Raw genomic sequence first — 20,203 nt, 5'->3', positions numbered from 1 at the left:
GCGGAAGAGTGAGTGGACACACAAATGTCTGCCCACCAGAAGCAGAACAGTTCATGTCTCTGCTGAACCTACTTACCTCTGACTTGCTGTTCTAGACTAAGGATGACTGCCACGGCCTGATGAAGAATAAGGAGTTTTGTTTGGGGTTTTTCACTCTTTAAATGAAGCTGACACATTCGACCAAGCTCCTTGAATGCCTCATTAATATCTCGTACACGCAAGCGTTCTCTAGCATTGTTAGCCATCCGCCTTTCTTTCTCCCTTTCTATCTTCTGTTCTGGGTTCAAATCCTCATCTTCATTAGTACTGCTGGAAATGAAAGTAACAACAATGTCCATTAGGGTCCCTATAAAGATATACTAATTGCACAAAATTATGAAGTATAAAAATTAAAATGACCTATACATTTTATCAAACGGTAACAGCTACACTTAAATAATGTGTATTAATTTTCATCTTTCCTTGATGTAAATATATAGCTATATAGTTGAAATTATACCACACACACATTTAAATGCATTTTCACTGTACATTACTACATAAAGACTTGAAACTAGTGAAATACTTCATAAATATAATTTGAATGACCACATATTATAGCACCCTGCTTTTCCAAATATGATTAGCAGCATCAGCATTATTGTTTAAAAACTTTTTACTTCACTGTAAAAACAGTGTTGCATTACTGTTAAAAATATAACATTTCAGGTTCTACTGAAAACCTACTGAATCAGAAGCTTCATTTTAACAAGATTTATATGTACATTAACATCTGAGAAACACTGTCCTATTATAGCAATGTATTATAGTTTATGTTCTTATGTTCTTCTCCACAGCCCACTGAGGAGGAGGAAGAAAATCTTAAGATACGGAATGAAAGAAGTATCTCAGAAAATTACTACTTTCTGTTCCAGAAAAAAAATATTACCATCAGTGGTGATGATTTTAAAACATGGTTGAACTGGAACATTTTTTCCTGAAGGACAAATTGGCAAAAAAATCCAAAGCCTTTTCCGAGGAGGCCTTACAAACAGCTGTACAAAGAAGGGAAGTGAAAAGCAAAGGAGAAAAGAACTTCATTTGAATGCAGAGTTCCAAAGAATAGCAAAGAGAGATAAGAAAGCCTTCCTCAGTGATCAGTGCAAAGAAATAGAGGAAAACAATAGAATGGGAAAGACTAGAGATTTCTTCAAGAAAATTAGAGATAGCAAGGGAGCATTTCATGCGAAGATGGGCTCAATAAAGGACAGAAATGGTATGGGCCTAACAGAAGCAGAAGATTTTAAGAAGAGGTGGCAAGAATACACAGAAGAACTGTATAAAAAAGATCTTCACAACCCAGATAATCATGATGGTGTGATCACTCAAGTAGAGCCAGACATCCTGGAATGTGAAGTCAAGTGGGCCTTAGGAAGCATCACTACAACTCCTAAAAGATGATACTGTGAAAGTGCTGCACTCAATTTGCCAGCAAATTTGGAGAACTCAGCAGTGGCCACAAGACTGGAAGAGGTGTTTTCATTCCAATCCCAAAGAAAGGCAATGTCAAAGAATGCTCAAACTACTGCACAATTGCACTCATCTCACACGTTAGTAGAGTAATGCTCAAAATTCTCCAAGCCAGGCTTTAGCATTACATGAACCATGAACTTCCAGATGTTCAAGCTGGTTTTAGAAAAGGCAGAGGAACCAGAGATCAAATTGCCAACATACGCTGGATCATCGAAAAAGCAAGAGAGTTCCAGAAAAACATCTATTCCTGCTTTATTGACTATGCCAAAGCCTTTGACTCTGTGGATCACAATCAACTGTGGAAAATTCTGGAAGAGATGGGAATACCAGACCACCTGACCTGCCTCTTGAGAAACCTGTATGAAGGTCAGGAAGCAACAGTTAGAACTGGACATGGAACAACAGACTGGTTCCAAACAGGAAAATGAGTACGTCAAGGCTGTATACTGTCACTCTGATTATGTAACTTATATGTAGAGTACACCATGAGAAACGCTAGGCTAGAAGAAGCACAAGCTGGAATCAAGATTGCTGGGAGAAATACCAATAACCTCAGATATGCAGATGACACCACCCTTATGGCAGAAAGGGAAGAAGAACTAAAGAGCCTCTTAATGAAAGTGAAAGAAGAGAGTGAAAAAGTTGGCTTAAAGCTCAACATTCAGAAAACTAAGATCATGGCATCCAGTCTCATCACTTCATGGGAAATAGATGGGGAAACAGTGGAAACAGTGGCTGACTTTAATTTTTGGGGCTCCAAAATCACTGCAAATGGTGATTGCAGCCATGAAATTAAAAGACGCTTACTCCTTGGAAGGAAAGTTATGACCAACCTAGATAGCATATTCAAAAGCAGAGACATTACTTTGTCAACAAAGGTCTGTCTAGTCAAGGCTATGGTTTTCCAGTAGTCATGTATGGATATGAGAGTTGGACTATAAAAAAAGCTGAGTGCCAAAGAATTGATGCTTTTGAACTGTGGTGTTGGAGAAGACAGAGAGTCCCTTGGACTGCAAGGAGATCCAGCCAGTCCATCCTAAAGGAGATCAGTCCTGGGTGTTCACTGGAAGGACTGATGTTGAAGCTGAAACACCAGTATTTGGCCACCTGATGTGAAGAGCTGACTCATTTGAAATGACCCTGATGCTGGGAAAAATTGAGGGTAGGAGGAGAAGGGGACGACAGAGGATAAAATGGTTGGATGGCATCACCAACTCAATGGACATGAGTTTGGGTAAATGCCAGGAGTTGGTGATGGATAGGGAGGCCTGGCATGCTGCGGTTCCTGGGGTTGCAAAGAGTCAGACACAACTGAGCGACTGAACTGAACTGAATTGATACAGCCTCTAAAAACCAAGCTGCAGATTTTGCAGCAAAAGACTACATGCGCTGTATAATTCCATTTACAGGAGCTTCTAGAAAAGACAAAACTGATGTAAGGGAAAGCAGATCAATGTCTGCCAGAGGATGACAGAAGATGACTGATTATAAATGGGTATGAGGAAACTTTCTATGCTGGCAGAAATATTCTACATTATTAATATCTATGTATATCACCATATACATTTGCCAAAGGTCAAAATTCATATACTTAAAATTGATGTAGTTTACTGTATTTTGAATTAAACCTCAAAAAAGCTGCCTAAAAGCAAAAAAAAAAAACAAAAGAAAAAAGATGTTGTAGAAAATACTCATGGATAGATGAAAAGGTTAAAAATACATTATTAAATTTAAAAGCTGAAATTATAAAACTTATATCCAGTTTATTTCCAAATTAAACTGTATTTATAGAAAAAAGATATTCCTTGTAAACAGCGGTTAATTCAAGTGTTTTTTTGTGTTTTCTTGGTGTGCTTTTCTATAATTTTCAAATTTCTGTAATGAAAATGGACTAATTGGAAAAATATTGAGAAAAATGCTTTGGAATAACTTCTAGAAAATTCTATGTATATTCAACATTTCAGGAATAAATTACTGGGTAGAGTCTCTTAGAATCGGGAAAATCTACACACAAAGAATCAATGTTCCACCTCTTCTCTAATACCTTGAGTACTTTAATAAAGAACACGCAGACAACAGATTTTTACTCCTACCTGTCGAGAAATACGTAAAAGTATTCTTTTGATAATAGAGAATCACTAGCTTGTTGACTTCAAAGGAACCTTTCCAGATTATCCAGCCCAAAGGTTTCCAAATGTGGCCACTCATCAGCATCTTTAGGAGTTCTTCTACAGTCTTCAAAGGCCCCACTGCTGGGGATGCTTGGGCAGTGAGCTTGGCTGAGAAATGCACCTGCATTTCTAAAATGTTACACAAGTCTGCGGCGCAGGGTTGAGAACCACTGCAACATCAGTGACCTCCCTAGGATTACACTGCTAATTAGTTGTAGAGTGGAGAAAAGAACCCAGGTAGTGCTTCGTGGAAGAAAACCAAGAACACGTATATAAAATTATCATCACCATAAATTATTATAGTACCTTTACTGATATTTATAGCATGGGAGGCAGTATGAAAAGAGCTTTATATGTATAATTTTCAGTTTATTCCCACAAGAATCCTAAATAGAAAATTTCCTTTAAGATGGAACCAAACCTCAGCAAGTTTTACTAACCTGCCATGGTCATCTGACAAAATGTAGTGAAGCCATAATTCAAATCCAGGTTAGCCTTATTTTATCCAAAGCCATGTTTTAAATTTACTATTATTAACTATCAAGTGTAGTTCTTGCTAACCCATTATACAGCATTTTCAATTTCTGATGACCTATAACAGAGCTCAGCAAACTGGCCCGAGAGCCAGCTACCTGTTTTTGTAAATAAAATTTTATTGACAGAGCCACGCCCATGTGTTATGTATTTGGCTGCTTTCATGCAACAGTGGCAGTGTTCAATAGTTGCAACAGACACTGCATGACCCATAAAGACTTAAATATTTACTATTTGGCCCTTCACATAGGAAGTTTGCTGACCTGTATGATGAAAGGATGAATGATGAGGAGAGGTATAAATTATTCCCCTAAAGTTCTATTTAAATCATGAAACTGAAAGAATTAAGATGCCTCAAAGGAGTGGCCTCGGGATTCCCTGACCCAGTTTTGTCTTCTTCGTGCTCTTGCACAACTGAATACAATGCAAATTAAAATGATAGAATTATTTTTAAAAATAGGTAGTATTAGGTTGTAAGATTTAATTTTCCCCAAGAGAAACGTTAAAGTATTGAAAACAGTGAGACTATCAAGTATAAAAGGACAACTTTTAAATATACGAATGACAGAAAGGACCATGCTGTTTTTTTATTTTTGGGTTTTAGTTAATTTTTAAATTTTTCTGGCTGTGCTGGGTCTTTGTTGCTGGGCAGGCTTTTCTACAGCTGTGGCAAGCAAAGGCTACTCTAGTTGCAGTACACGGGCTTCTGACTGCAGTGGCTTTTCTTGGCACATGGGCTTAGTTGTTCCACAGCATGTGGGATCTTCCCGGATCAGGCATCGAACCCATGTTTCCGGCATTGACAGGTGGATTCTTTACGGCTGAGCCACTAGGGAAGCCCTATGCTGGTTCTTTTAGTTAATCTAGCATACTTATTGAAATTTCCTTTGTACCATACTTTCACACAAAGAACAATTAAAAATTTTTTAAATTTATTTGGCTGTGTTAGGCCTTAGTTGCACCATGTGGGCTTAGTTGCTTTGCAGCATATGGGATCTTAGTTTCCCAACCAGAGATCAAACCCATATCCCCTGTACTGGAAGGCAGATTCTTAACCACTGAACCAAGAGGGAGGTCCCAAAGAACAATGTTTTAAATATAAATATGTGTGATATATACCTATTACTGATAAATACATATCAAGAAATAGAATGTACCACATGCATGAGTGCTCAGTTGTGTCCGATTCTTTTGTGACCCCATAGACTGTAGCCCATTAGGTTCTTCTGTCCATGGGATTTCCCAGGCAAGAATACTGGAGTGGGTAGCCATTTCCTCCTCCAGGGAATCTTCTGACCCAGGGACTGAACCTGTGTCTCCTGCATTGGCAGGTGGATTCTCTACCACTGAGCCACCAGCAGAAAAAAAAAAAAAAAAAGACTAGGAGGAGGATGTATCACAAATAAATTATCTCTTTTCATGTAGAACTAAAAGAAAAATCTGATGGAAGAATTTAGAAATCACTTGAAACTAATCTCATTATGTGTCAATATCCATATTTCAAAGCAGTCCAGTCCAGTTTCTAGAACTCCTTGTTCAACAACAGTGCATGGGGAACACTTCCTTTTCCACACTCTTTTCAAACTGTTTAAAACATGAGTTCACAAATTTCTTTTATAAAGAGCCAGGCAGTAAATATTTTCAACTTTGTGGGCCATCTCTCAGATCTACCCAAATCTGCCACTGCACTATGAGAACAGCCACAGACAATATGTAAATGAATGGTGCATGCGGTGTTCCAATAAAACTTTATAAAAACAGGCAATAAACTAGATTTGGCCCATGGGCTATAGTTTGCCAGCCCCAGGTTTAAATCACAGAAGAGGCCTTAACTTAAAATAATATACCTAATTAATAATATATAACTTATTATATATCAATATATAATAATAACATACTTACTATATTTAATATATTCAAATAATTACTGACAGACTGCATCTACCTATACTTGTACAATTCAACTTGTTTTAGCTATTTTGTTCTCTAGCTGTCATACAGACTATAAGCACTGAGGGGAGAAAAGTAATTCTTTTTTATATGCAGACCCTAAAATATTGTTGGCAACATGGAAAACAAACTTAGAATCAGCTTCATGTGTCTCCTGTTGAGGGATGCTGTGAGGATTAAATGAGAAGACAGACATAAAAGTCCCAACACAGTATCTAGAACACAGCTGACACTTTTTACCCATGGCAAGTGAGTGAAATATGACCTGGATGGTAACAAATACCTTGTTCTGCCTCTAGATGAAACTTTGATATCTTTTTGGGAGGATTCATCATCTGATTTCATGTCATCTGATGAAGGAGGTTCATGAAGGTTTTCATCTTTCTCTTTATTTTCAGTCTTGATTTCTGTTGGAACAACAGTTCCAGGCTGACTTTGCAAGCCACCTAACAAAGAGGCAAAGAACAAATTAAACATCCAGACTCATTTGTGAATTAGAATTAAGACAGTAAAAAACTTTCTTGATGGCAAATATCCTTAGTTGTTTTAGAGCTATGATGGAAATCTGAAGATGTAAAAGTGTAAGCTATTCAGAGTTGCAAAGAGCATGTCCATCAACTTTAGAAAAAAATGCTTTCTAAAGCATCTGTATTTAAAACAAACAAACAAACAAGCTTGACCCTGATGGTGAGTCCAATGTTCACTTTCAGGTACCATTTAAAAATTAAACAAGGTATGAGAAACAAGATGCATTTTAGAAACCAACTTTTAAGATGCTGCCAAGGTAAAAGAAATAAGCTTTAACATTTTCCTGGACAAACACAATAAAACAGGTATCATGGTTAAATATAATTGGGAAAATTTTACTTTGATGGTCTTTTATTACCTATATATTTGTACTTATTTATAAGGTCTACTATAACATTGGCCACAGTTTGCTTTTTACAACAATTATCTGTCTCTCCAAATAAACTGTAATCTTCTAAACAACAGCTACTATCATTCAGAACTCTAAATATACCCAGAAATATCTTTCTCACTGCCTCTAGGGACCATGAAGACTCAGCCATGAGGGGAAGTGATTTAAAAAGAGACAGGACAGGGTCTTCCCTGGTGATGGAAGACGCCATGCCTCCACTGCAGGGGGTGTGGGTTCAATCCCTGGTTAGGGAACTAAGATCCCGCACACCTTGCAGTGCGGCCAAAAAAGGGGGGAAAAAAGAATAGAAGCTAAAAAGATGACCAGTAAAGACTGAACAACAGTTTGCACAGGGTTCCATCCATCATTAAACATCCATAATTGGATCAGCTAAACTGATCAAAGTACTGAACCCTAAATATCTACCCTGCACATTCATGCAGTAGTACCATTGTTTGGAATTCTCCTAAGATGACTTGATTAACAGATGTCAATTTGACTGTGAAAAAGGTGACAGAGCTCCAAATGATACCTGTCTGCACTACTGCTGAAAACCAACAATACAGTTACCTCTATAATTTTCCTGTGTTTTATGGTTCAAGTCTGTGCTTGAAGCAGTGACTGTACTAGACAGGACTGAATGATTGCCATTGAGACTGACAGAGTCTTCTCGATGAGTTCCAACCTAAAGTAAACAAACAAACAAAAAAGTTCATGGGGCAGTAACTGTTCAAATTCTTTCACTGGGTTTAATAGAGAAAACAGTATCACTTATTTAAATTTAGCAACTGTTTTTGGACATCACTTTTCTGGTTTTTGAACTGTAAAAGACTTGATAGTAGTAGTACTGTTTCTGAACAAAAATATTTTTTAAAAAATATTAAAAAAAATTTTAACTTTCAAAGTTTATATTCCACAGAGGGTTGTGGTGAGAAGCAAACGAGCTAACAGAGACAAAGCACTCTATATGATGTGCTGTGCCGTGCTTAGTCACTCAGTCATGCCTGACTCTTTGCAAGAGCACAGCATATTATAAGCTCTATTCTGTATCAGCCAATCTGAAAAGCTATTCTACATACTACTTAAATATGTTAAAGTATCCATGAATTTGTATTTCTTCTCAAAACAAATTAAAAGAGTAGCAAAAGCAATACAAAATTAAAATAACTTAGAAGTTCTACATTCCCAGGAACCAAAATTGCCATATATTTTTATTCTCAGTTTTAATCAGATTTAGACAAGTCACAGTTAACTTAAACTGAGAAGGTATGGCATGCAATTTTAGCTAATGCAGTATTTTTAGAAAAACTGTTACAAATGAAGCTTTTTATTAGAACAACAGCAGATGAGTCAACTAGAAGATTAAGCCTTTATTAAATAGATTTATTGCCTGGAGTTATACATAAGAACCACTGTTTTTCAACAAATCCTTCAATCCCAGTAAAACACCATGCTTTGAATCCCTCTTGAGTAATGAATATAGCTTTTATCTTTCATGACTTTGTATGGATTTTACCCTAATATAAATACCCCTATGCAAGTTTATCCTTTGGTTTCCTGTGAGCCAAACAAAAGAAACAAAAGTTTCAGGCAATGCAGGCTATTGGTAGTGGATCTGATCAGAACATACCAGGTCTTCCACCTTACTTTTGAAGAAATATCTGTCCTCTGCCTTTATTCTTACCTTTAATGTAGTTAAACAACAACAACAACAACAACAACAACAACAACAACAACAAGAACCATTTAATGTATTCCACAGCTACTTTTAAAATTATTTGAAGATTAGGTGTGTCACTACTCCCCCTGGATGATCAAGCATTGACTATATCCTTTTTCTAAACCACACAAATTCATCACTCATTAGAATCACAAAATCTTAAAGCTGGGAAGGGACCACAGAAATGAAAGTAGCCTTCTACACCCTTACCACTTAAGAAATCTTTCCTTATCCCGTAACCTTTACTTCTACACTGAACTTCAACACACCCCCAATAAAAAAATCTTGAGAAAAATCTGAAGAACTAAACTTAACAACAAGTGAAGTAGACTGTGAAAATTACTTTCAAGAGAGGAAATCATTTTTTAAAAAGTTTATGATATCCTATCTCTAGGGAATCCTAGTCATGTTTATTCTTAACACATAGGTTGCTTTCTTGCTAGCTATAACTACTCATGGTTTGAGGGGAAAGTTGGTTCAAAATTCCTTTTTATAAAAATAGACATGACATAGATATAAAACATAGCTAAAAATTCTTTGGGAACTTAGGAGTCTCAGCTTATTTCAAAAGTAATGTATTACTAGAATATTTTGACAGGCTGAATAAGTCATTGCAGGATAAAGCAAAAGCTAAAAGATTCTATGTTTGTATTTATAATGTGGACTTAAAACTTCCTATGATCATTGGTAATATGTGCTAATTTTGCTCTTCTATAGTATTTTGAGCTATCATACCAAGTATTTTAAAAAATAGGCTTTTAAAATTTAAACATAAGTATATTTACTATGCATTTTATCTGTGAAACCTATTTTAGAGCTTCAGAAGACAATACCATTGAACAAACTGAATTTCACTGAGTGGTAAGTGATGATACATCTGTGAAATTCTTATTTTTTTTACTTCATTAGTATAAATAATTCTTTGATTTTCTGAATCTCAACTAATAAAAATGTCCTATCACTTCCTTTCTCATGAAAGGCTTGGCAGACAAAGGATCATTACCGAAACAATAAACCTTGGGGATTTTGCTTTTCCCTGAAGGAAAATTAGAAAGGTTACTCAATTTGTTTTGGGATACAAAATGCCAGTGAATACCTTTGTCTCTGTGGAATACTACAAACTAAATATTCTCTCACACCAACCTTGAGAAAACTGAACCTTTAAAAAATGGTCTCAGACTAGCAAAAACTTTAAGTCTGGAGTTTTTCATATTAATGAAGTTAGCAGGAACTTTTTGTTTGTAACTTGATTCCCCTCGCAAATGGGCCTCATATTTTCTGGAGAATCTGACTTTCACAGTTCTTACAGTTTTCTTTAACCAGTGCTCACCCTGGCTCCCATGTCCTCCCTTTAATCTGCAGCTACGCATTCAAATGGCTCTGTCTACACATGCAACAGGTGTATAAACAGTTCTTTGTCTGAGCTCAGAGTCTGTGGGGCCAGCCAGATAGGACCTTGTTTAATTGTTCATCTCGTTAGCATACAGCTGACAGGCTGCTTCTCTTGGGGGACTAGCAGGGGAAGGAAAACTTCTAGGCCTGCTATGCTCTAAATCTCGATTATTATGAAGAGCTCCATTTCAGAATAAAAGGCCCATTCCATTAAATGACGTCATCTTGCATTCTGAACTTTTACAATCAATGTATGGCCTTATTTTTGTGGGAGCATCCGACAAGGGACTTCATTTAATTTGGCTGATGGCTTCAACACCCACAATGGAAAGATGTTAAATTTAATTAGTTGATGAATAAGAGGTCTTGCGAATTAAGGGACAGACTGAAAAATACTCAGCATGAACTCCTCTCTGATTCTGAATTCTATTCTAATAATTTGCTCAATTTGTACTATTCACTGAATACTAGCGATTTAACTTAAATCACTATTAATCTATGGACTGGTTAAAGGATCTTTATGTACTGCATGTATTTTGTTTTACCTGAAGAGGGTTTTATGCTAAAACTTGGAAGAATGCTATTTGTTATGGTTCCTTTTGAATAATATTTCTGTAAATATATAAGTTGTCTGATTTTCAAGCTTAAAAGTTGACATTTAAACAGTTTTGAGTTAAAAAAAATGGCATCAAAATGCTTTAAAAGCACTATAATGTGTTCTTAATGAAAATAAAAAAAAATTTAAGTTGCCCATTTAGGAAAAAATTGGTTAGAAAAAGTAAAGTACAGTTAAAAACCAAACTCCTTTAGTTTAGCTGAAACCTACACATACAATTTCTACTGTATATAAACCTTTACTAATAAAATTAAATACTGTTCAAACTATATGGCTAAAATGATTCTAAATTTACTCTGATATGTGACAAAAAGTACTTAAAATCTTGAATAAAATATTACTCTATTTGTTCGTCTTTAATAACAATCTGAAATCTTTTAAAACTGGAAAAATATAGTTTAATTGCTTTAGGATTTAGAAATCAGATATGATTTATATTTTAAAATCATTATGTAACGTAGCTGTAAGTTCTACAATTGAACATTGTTTGCTTTCATATAAGACACACATTTCTAACTATAGCTTAAGCGACAAAAACTCAAGCAATACAAAAAAAAAAAAGACATGCCAGAGTTAAATTTCCTTAGGACTTATAACAAAATCAAAAGATCTCATGGATGTAATTTCATCTGGTATCATAAATAAGGAACTTTTAAAGATGTGCATCAAGCTTCCATTAATATAAAGCTTCTAATCCAACTTAGTTTGAAGTTGAAATCATGGTCTGAACAATAACTGGGTACTTTGTATTAAAGATAAAAGAGCTATTACAGAGCTATAACACTGGGCCTTGGTATTTTAGATATTACAGCCATAAACAGATGTGATGTACGATAACTTTATATTGCTGAAACCTCTTTGCAATGCCTGAATTATATCAATGAGTCTCATTCCTTTTCAGTTTTCCACTTATTAACATTATTTTTTCCAGTCAGCAGTTTATTCCAAGAGCTCATTCTTACACTAAGTAAACGAGAGCAAAACTAAAGTCTGTACAGTGCTCACATTTCAGTAGTTCTAAAAATCCTGATTTTGTGTTTTAAATGATACATCACATTCTAATAACAATGTCTGATAAAGCCTTAATTTTATATTTGGATTAAGAGGCTATGGAGACTGTCAAAAATACTGAAAGGGAATAAGAAATTAAGTAAATGAAAATGTTAACCCTATTCTAAAGTAAGAGGAAATGTTAAAACTAGGGCAGACTGGCTACACTAATTATATGAGGAGTAGGAATTATCCATTTACTAGCTTTTTTTTCCTGATATAATAATCTTCAGGAAATTTAATTATTGTGTATATTGATACCTAAAATATATTATTTCTATGGTTGGAATTTCTTTTAATCCTAACCTTTTGTGCTAGTCAAGTTTGTTCAGTTCAAAGAAACAACAACGAGGGGGCTTCTCTGGTGGCTCAGTGGTAAAGAATCTGTGGGCCAATGCAGGACACAGGTTTGATTCCTGATCCAGGAAGACCCCACGTGCCACGGAGCAACTAAGGCCGTGAGCCACAAGTACTGTGTTTTGGAGCCTGAGAGCTGCAACTACTAAAGCCCATACACCCTAGAGCCCGTACTCCACAAGAGAAGCCACCACAATGGGAAGCCCCCGTGCTGCAACGAGTAGCCCCTACTTTCCACAACTAATGCAAAAGCCTGCACAGACTTGCTGCAACTAAAGAAAAAGCCCGCACAGCAACGAAGACCCAGCACAGCCATAAATAAATGAACAAATAAATAAACAACAAAGTTAGGTCTTCTGATACTGAGCCCTATTAATATTTTTGGCAGGTGGTAGTCTTATTATCTTTGTGTGAAATAAAAAAAATAGTAATAAAAATAGTAATTATTTCATTTATGAAAGATAGATGTATCTACAAATCATTACTATAAGCTGCAGATGATCTTACTGGCATACTTTTGTTATAACTGAAAATAGTGTCAGGAAAGGTTCTCAGCAACAAAGCTACTTCTTTGATCAAGGAGACTATTTGGTTAACCCGCCCATGTAGAATTCATACCACTAGTTATCTTGGAAGCACTTGAAGGCTGAGAGCAGAACTTTCTGTATTACTTTTATCCTGCCATCAAGTCTTCTTCTTCCACTCTCAGTGAATTCTGGCTCACCTCAAATATTTCAACTACTTCACAAAACTCCCAAACTACTGATTGAAATGAAATATGAAAAAAGCTATAGGTGCCAAGAAAAAGAAAAAACAAACAAAAACCTGCTAATTCTCACTTCCTACATTGGGAAGCTAATTTATGTTCTAAACTAGGGATTGGCAAAGTATGTCTGTGGTCCAAATCTGGTCCTGTTTTTTTTTTTTTTAAACTAATAAAGGAGGCCCTTTCTATAAATAAAGCTTTACTAAAGCACAGACACACCCATTTGTTTTTGTAACACCTGTGGGTGCTTTCATGTTACTGAACCAGAGTTAAGTAATTGTGATACACAGCATATATCCTGCAAAGCTGAAAATATTTACTATCTGACCTTTTAGAGAAAAAGTTTCTGGCTCTTCTCGTCTGTAACGCTAGGAGAGAAAGTAACATCATATTCAAAATCTGGAATTAAAATGGTGACCTCTAGTAAATGCCCATGAGAACAAAAATCCATTACATCAAAATTTTTATTTGCATGTTCTATGGAGTTCCTAGAAAGGTTTAGCAGACTAGTTCTCTCTATAGAAAAATAAATGGAATGATGAAAATTAAATATTGAGGGAAGTTGACTTGACAGATTCTAACTGGTGATACAGAATTGCTGATAAACTGCTATTTCTGTGGTTACTTTGAAATTGTGGCCATGTAAACCTCCATTTTTAGGGGTCTAAGAAATATTAGGGCTTCCCTGGTGGCTCAGAGGTTAAAGTGTCTGCCTGCAATGCAGGAGACCTGGGTTAACTTAGGTTAATACAGAGGAAAAGTTATCTTAGTGACCCCATGGACTATAGATCACCAGGCTCCTCTGTCCATGGAACTCCCCAGGCAAGAATACTGGAGTGGGTAGCCATTCCCTTCTCCAGGGGATCTTCCTGACCCAGGGATCAAATCCAGGTCTCCTGCACTACAGGCAGATTCTTAACCATCTGGGTCACCAGGGAAGCCCCCTAAATACTAATTTATGTTAATACAGAGGAAAAATACATAAACTACCAGAAAGTTAAGCAAGACAAAAAAGTGTTTCCAGAATGTAAAATTGTGTCATTTTTTAGTCATGAACAGTTAGAATACATGAAGGTGGGATACATACAGGCAGGAGATTAACTCTTGGAGATGGCTGGCAATAGTTACAACAATATGTTCTCCAAATTACACACTCTCTCAGAACATGAAAAAAGCTGTCAGGCATGTAAACAAGCCTCCTGGTAGTACTGATGGAAGCCCTTAGACACGAATAACAGCCACCAGGATAAATTTTTCTCAACAATATGCCTAACACTTAGCTGGGACAGTCACTGGCTGACTGTGATTTTAATTTCATTCCATCCTTTGGTCTTTTGCTGAAACTGAGAAATGAGTATTCACAGCTAAAAAGTTCATTTCAGAAGGATGGGAATTTAATACTGACTCACTCAACACTGTCATATCTTGTCAGTTAATAATATTTGAGGGTAAGCCTGGCAGAAACATCTGCATCTCCATCTCATTAGTGATTATATCTGGATGGGGTGGATATAGCAGATTCTGGCAGATTTTCCCCAGCTCTGTGTCCTCTAAGAAGGTTATAAAAACTGAAAGAAGACCTTGACAGATAAACTAAGCAACTAAGTTGCTGCAGCACTGGTGCTGCTTCTCAGACTATGTTAGGCTCACCTCATGTTTCAGAACTCTTTTTTTTTTTTCTAGATTACCTTCAGTTTTTTTCCTTTTTAAAGAATATCTCTGGCAACTCTGAAACAAGCAGCATATTCCTAGTGGATATAATGGAAGCTACATTCTTAATTACAAGTTTCAGGGCAATATCTAATGAAACAATTTTCCCCTCTACAAGTCCTTTTAAAGTGTACTAGGTTTTTATATGGCTTTGCAAGAACGGATTTTGAAAAATTTCTTTTCCAACTTGTATCCAAAGTTGATAAAAACAACCTTCCAAAGACAGAAGTTCCATTTCATACAAACTCTACATTTATTTAAGAGGATCCAGAGATATAGCTGGTAGGCTGCAGTCCATGGTGTCGCTAAGAGTCGGACAGAACTGAGTGACTTCACTTTCATTTTTCACTTTCATGCATTGGAGAGGGAAATGGCAACCCACTCCAGTGTTCTTGCCTGGAGAATCCCAGGGACGGGGGAGCCTGGCGGGCTGCCGTCTATGGGGTCGCACAGAGTTGGACACGACTGAAGCGACTTAGCAGCAGCAGAGATACATCAAGTACTGTAGCAGATAAATTGGAGTAGGAGCAGTGAGCTATTAACAATGAAGAATTAAAAATGATTAAGAGGTGAGGACTAAGAATTGCATATATTGCAACTGAGACAAACTTAGGATTCCAAGATACTGATTTGCAAGTTCTTCTTCTGAATAAGAATAGATGGTATTTCAGCAAAGTAATAATTTATATTTGCAACAAATGCTATCTTATTATAATATTAAAATTATTTTGCTACTATCACTAATAGTGATAAAAATACTGCCTTAAATTCCTACAAATTCAGTAATTTATAAATGTTTTTGCATTTATTAGTTTATCAACAGCAACAAAAGTTAATTTTAAAAAAGCCTAAATTTTAAGATTTTCTGATATTAAAAACAAAAATACAGTTGTTAAGATATGCAGGCATCTAATGTCACCCATGTTGCTGAAAACATTTTTCTTAGGAAACCAGGCAGCCTTGTTTGATGTTTACTTCAGCAGCTCCAGAATGAATATAAATGGCTCCCTGACATGTGAATGTAAAAATCTGGAACCAATCCTATTTTACAGAACACAAGACTTCAGCATTTGGGGCACCTAATTATTTCAATGATAGCTGAGTTTTAGCCTTGATCACATGGCTTACAGTCAGAAATCTGTTTCATAGGAGAATATTTCACAGCATGCAATGAATCTTAAGAACCATGACATAAACATGCAAACACATGGTTTCAATTAAATAGCAGGTTCAAAAAAAGCTTCATTACTTTAAAACATAATTTATATAAAAAATAATGTAAGACATTCAACAGATTTTTCGATGTGCATGGCTGCAGAATGCTACTTTTCCCTACTTTAAAGAATTACCATGCTTTTAAAAAGATGGATTGAATGATTTTATTCTCTTCAGGAGTTAATCTAAAATTGTTTCCTTTCATTGTCACTTAAATTACAGCCATTCTCAAAACTACTTCACATTTTTTTCTTCGTTTGGGAATAAAACTTAAATTTGGACCTGTACAAATACTATTGTGTTCATTCTATTGAAGACTGGTTCCAAATTTATTAGACAGTTTTTCTAGACCAGAACCCTTGAAAATCAGTCTTGCTTTCTTGCTTTTGCTATTAAGACTTTCAGAAGGTAATGGGTATCCACTCCAGTATTCATGCCTGGAGCATCCCATGGACGGACCATGGGGTCGCAAAGAGTCGGACGTGACTGAGCGTCTAAGAAAACTAAGACTCATTGTTTCAAGGCAAAAAAATGTTCCATCTATTATTATACATCTGGGAAAAAAATTCAAGTTTAAGCTAATATGATCTCTGTATAAAGTTTCTGCTTTTTGCACATGATCATAGCAAGATTTTAAGGTCAAATGCTCAGCTAATGACCCTGTCCAAAACAGTAAAAGAAATTCTTAAAAACCACTCTACCTTGTTTGTAAAAAGAAGGACCCTTTCCCTAAAAGATTTCACGAAAAACATTTAGGAAAACAGGCTTCAGGGGTTATTTCAAAAAGCATGAGCACTATTTTACCATTGAAGCAGATCGACTGCTTGTAACAAGGCTTGATCCACCGTAGTTTGAATTGAGGCTTCCAATCGGTGCATTATGCGATGGTCCCAATAAACTGTGTATATCACTGTGACCAGCGGGCAAACTGGTAGAAGGTCCCACGGCATGGTTCCTCAGCACATGAATAGCATCATCCAGTCTGTCCAAACGATCCTCCATCCGAGATTGCTGTAGGGATTGAAAAAAGACATGGCGGTTACTGCTTTTATCTGCTGCATGCATTAAATTGCTATGATTTCTACTTTGGGATATATAGAAGACAGCAAGTGAATATGCAACATCAAGCAGCTTCTAAAGAAACTACCTGTACTAATTTTCTCTTCTAAAGAACTACCTGTGCTATTGTTTATAAATAAACAATCAAAGAAAGGAGATTTGTAAACTATGCTAAATTACCAAAGCTTCAGAAGCAAATCACTGCTTCATAAAAATCTATTTATCAATCTAGCATGAGGTTATTTCTTTTAGCATCTACAAAAGCTGAAGGCTACTCTACAGTATCTGGCATTCAATTATCATTGATAAAAAGTTAACCTGTATTTTAACATCAAAACGAGGGCAACTTGGGGAAGGGTCCTCAAATCCATCAGATTTAAGTTGTAATTTTGTTTTAAGTGAATATTTAATACCTATCTGAAATGGTGACCACATCCAAATGTGCTCTTTTCACAAAACTGATGAAATGATGATATCTGTCTGTGGATATACACATGCCCCATACACAAACATATTAGAATCTAAAAAACCAAAAGCACATGCCAGTAGAGCTCTTTTAAAAAGAATCATACTGAACAATATATGAGAACAAAGGCCTATTCCTACAAATTGTTACAAAAACGAAAATAGTCATCGTTTGATTTTAAAAGACCCTGGAGTCTGCACAGGCTTGAAGATTTTAAATGGATAATAGGAAGTATAATTAATTGAAACACAAAAAAAGGCACCATCTAAAAGAAATAGTACCTCACAGACATCCTTTAAGAAGGACATTGCATCTTGCAAATGCTCGTGAAGTTGCTGCTCAACTCGATTTTTCTGGCAAAGTCAAGACAGAACAGGAGGCAAAGCACAGGTTAAGATTAACTCCAAAAGAGATGAGGAAATAGCTGATGTGCATGTCAGCGTAACATGTTAGTAAAGTTAACGCGGAGACCTGCAAGATCTACATTGTATTAAGGTATGAGAAGGCTGGGATTTAACAGCAAAGTTATAAGGTTAGCATCTAAATAGCACACATCGCTTATATTTGCTTAAATGTGAGAAGAAAACTTTCCTTTAATTTAAAATGTTCTGTTAGTCACAGAAAAAGAACTTTTCTATTTGCAACCTGGAATTACTGAATAGCATGACTTAGCATTCCATCAAGTCATCCTTAGTTTGTTTTTATAATGCTTCGTAATTCTGTGGTAAGCATAGAAAGGCAACAGTAGTTAACATCCTACCACAAATTCTTCATGCTCAATACCTAGACAGGCTCCTTTATTCTACTGCCTTGTTCGTCTATGTTTTTATCAATACAATTTACACATTTTTTAATAAAAAGAAAACATGGAAAACAATACTCTTCATGACAAAAATAACTGATGTTGCATTTAAAACTTTTAATAGAAATGTAATTAACTATACACAGTATCATATGAGAAAGAGTAAAATATAAACATTTTGCATTGCTCAACTAATTTTCTCTTACTTGGTCTCTGGGCTTTTTTCCCTTTAAATTTCCTTTACATATACACATAAAATTACAGTAAAATTAAACCCTAGATCTGTCAAAGAAACAAGAATCCTATAACACTATTTTAAAACCAGCTGTCCTAAAACCAATGTCCCAAAGAACAGATGGCAAAAGGCACACCCAATGTGTCTCATATTGTTCAGCTAAATCAGGCCATTTGTTAGCAAAGAATTCGTGTGTAATGCTATCCTACTGTTTTTTCATTGTTACTCAAGATTTTCTGGGGAAAAAAAAACAAAAATAAAAAACAACTCCATACTATTAGATGAAACAGATCTTGTATGTTTCTCAGAGGCTCTTACCAGGGAGTGGAGTGAGTTTTCATAGCTTGGGGATGAAGGAGCTTGACCTCCAGGTCTGGGCCACTGACTGGTACCTGTTGAAACAAAACCCCAAAGCACCCACACACCTTGGTTAACTCAGTGATCTTGATAATGTTCTGAAGGAAAGGGCAAAGATATATTATTGCTAAATGTGTACAAATTTATGTGAAAATTTTTGTTCAGTCTTCAGCATGGTATTGGCTACTGATAAGCCCAACACATTAAAATTTTTTTCATTATAAAATAATGGAGGGAGTTGAGGGAAAAAACTATACTTTAACATGTAACCACCTTTATGTTTACATGTTCTTCACACTTTGTCCACTTGCACATGAATCTTGAGAAAATGTACTTAAAATATACATAATTTAAATTCTGCCCTTCCATCACATTTTAGTCTTTACGATAATGCTATTAATGACTTACATTAATATTCACCTGATTCTCTACATCATAATTTGCTTAACCACCATTACCTCACTGCTGGACACTTTGGTTGCTTTCATTTGGCTATTATGAATAGCAATTGAGTATCACTATATTATGAATGATAAAAAAAATGGTGTGTTTTCCTTTTGGGGAACATGTCTAAGGATAAATAGCATTTCTAAGTTAAAAGGTATGAACATATTTATGATCCTTAATTCGTAAGGCCAAAACTACTTTCTAAAGGGTTATACTAACTTGTGCCTTTAGTAACGCACAAATGCACCAATTTTAAAAGACCGCAAATACATTTAGGTTTATTTGTTAAAAATTTTCCCAACATAATTTATACCAAAACATATTATTTAAGTTGGAAAATACTATCATGAAAATTTTGTTTAACGTTTACTCTTCAACTTTAGAAAAGCAGCAATATTATTAAAAAAGGATACAAAAAGAAAGGATACAAGTTCAGAACAGAAAGAATAAAAAGAAAAAACACAAGAAAAAAAAAAGACTAATTTATGTACTGGGGAGAATGCAGTGTTTTAAAATAGCTTTAAAAAGAAAAAGACAAAATAACTGATCAAAAATCTTTACTATTTCATAACTGCATTTGAAAATAAGTTATTTATAGAAAATAATGAAGACCATTCAATTAAATACATAGTACTGTTCTTAACCAAACCCTCAGTGACAAACTGAATTATATTAGAAACCTAAAGTTAGAAAAGCTGAATGTTTACTTAATTTGTCTCAGTTCAGCTCTGCTCAGTTGTGTCCAACTCTTTGCCACCCCAAGAATCGTAGCAACTATGTTCCACCACAGCTTGTTGTTTTAGGTTAATTTGCCACATTTACGAAACTAAAAACTTAAGGTAAATTAGAACTATTATAGTTCACTTTAGCTGAACAACCTAGTATTTGTATTCCTATTAATCATTTATATTTTGTTAAGTTGAAA

The 20,203-nt window shown here is 35.5% G+C and overlaps 1 protein-coding gene across 10 annotated transcripts in view; it reads right to left on the bottom strand.

Moving 5' to 3' along the window:
• TCF12 (transcription factor 12) overlaps positions 1 to 20,203 on the bottom strand; it is a 390,660-nt gene that overhangs the window by 12,829 nt on the left and 357,628 nt on the right. For 4 of the 10 annotated variants that reach the window (XM_018054262.1, XM_018054257.1, XM_018054258.1 and 1 more), the window contains 6 exons: positions 18,793 to 18,866; positions 17,719 to 17,790; positions 16,717 to 16,923; positions 7,657 to 7,771; positions 6,451 to 6,613; positions 77 to 309 (listed from right to left, as the gene is read on the bottom strand). In XM_018054262.1, the coding sequence (XP_017909751.1) occupies positions 77 to 309; positions 6,451 to 6,613; positions 7,657 to 7,771; positions 16,717 to 16,923; positions 17,719 to 17,790; positions 18,793 to 18,866 (864 nt within the window). The remainder of the gene's footprint in view (positions 1 to 76; positions 310 to 6,450; positions 6,614 to 7,656; positions 7,772 to 16,716; positions 16,924 to 17,718; positions 17,791 to 18,792; positions 18,867 to 20,203) is intronic. The other 6 variants (XM_018054263.1, XM_018054260.1, XM_018054266.1 and 3 more) reach the window with 3 other exon arrangements.

This window comes from Capra hircus, chromosome 10 (assembly GCF_001704415.2).
Source record: "Capra hircus breed San Clemente chromosome 10, ASM170441v1, whole genome shotgun sequence".
Classification (NCBI taxonomy): Eukaryota; Metazoa; Chordata; class Mammalia; order Artiodactyla; family Bovidae; genus Capra; species Capra hircus.
The sequence above is the reverse complement of the archived record's forward strand: the minus strand, read 5'-3'. Positions and strand labels throughout refer to the sequence as shown.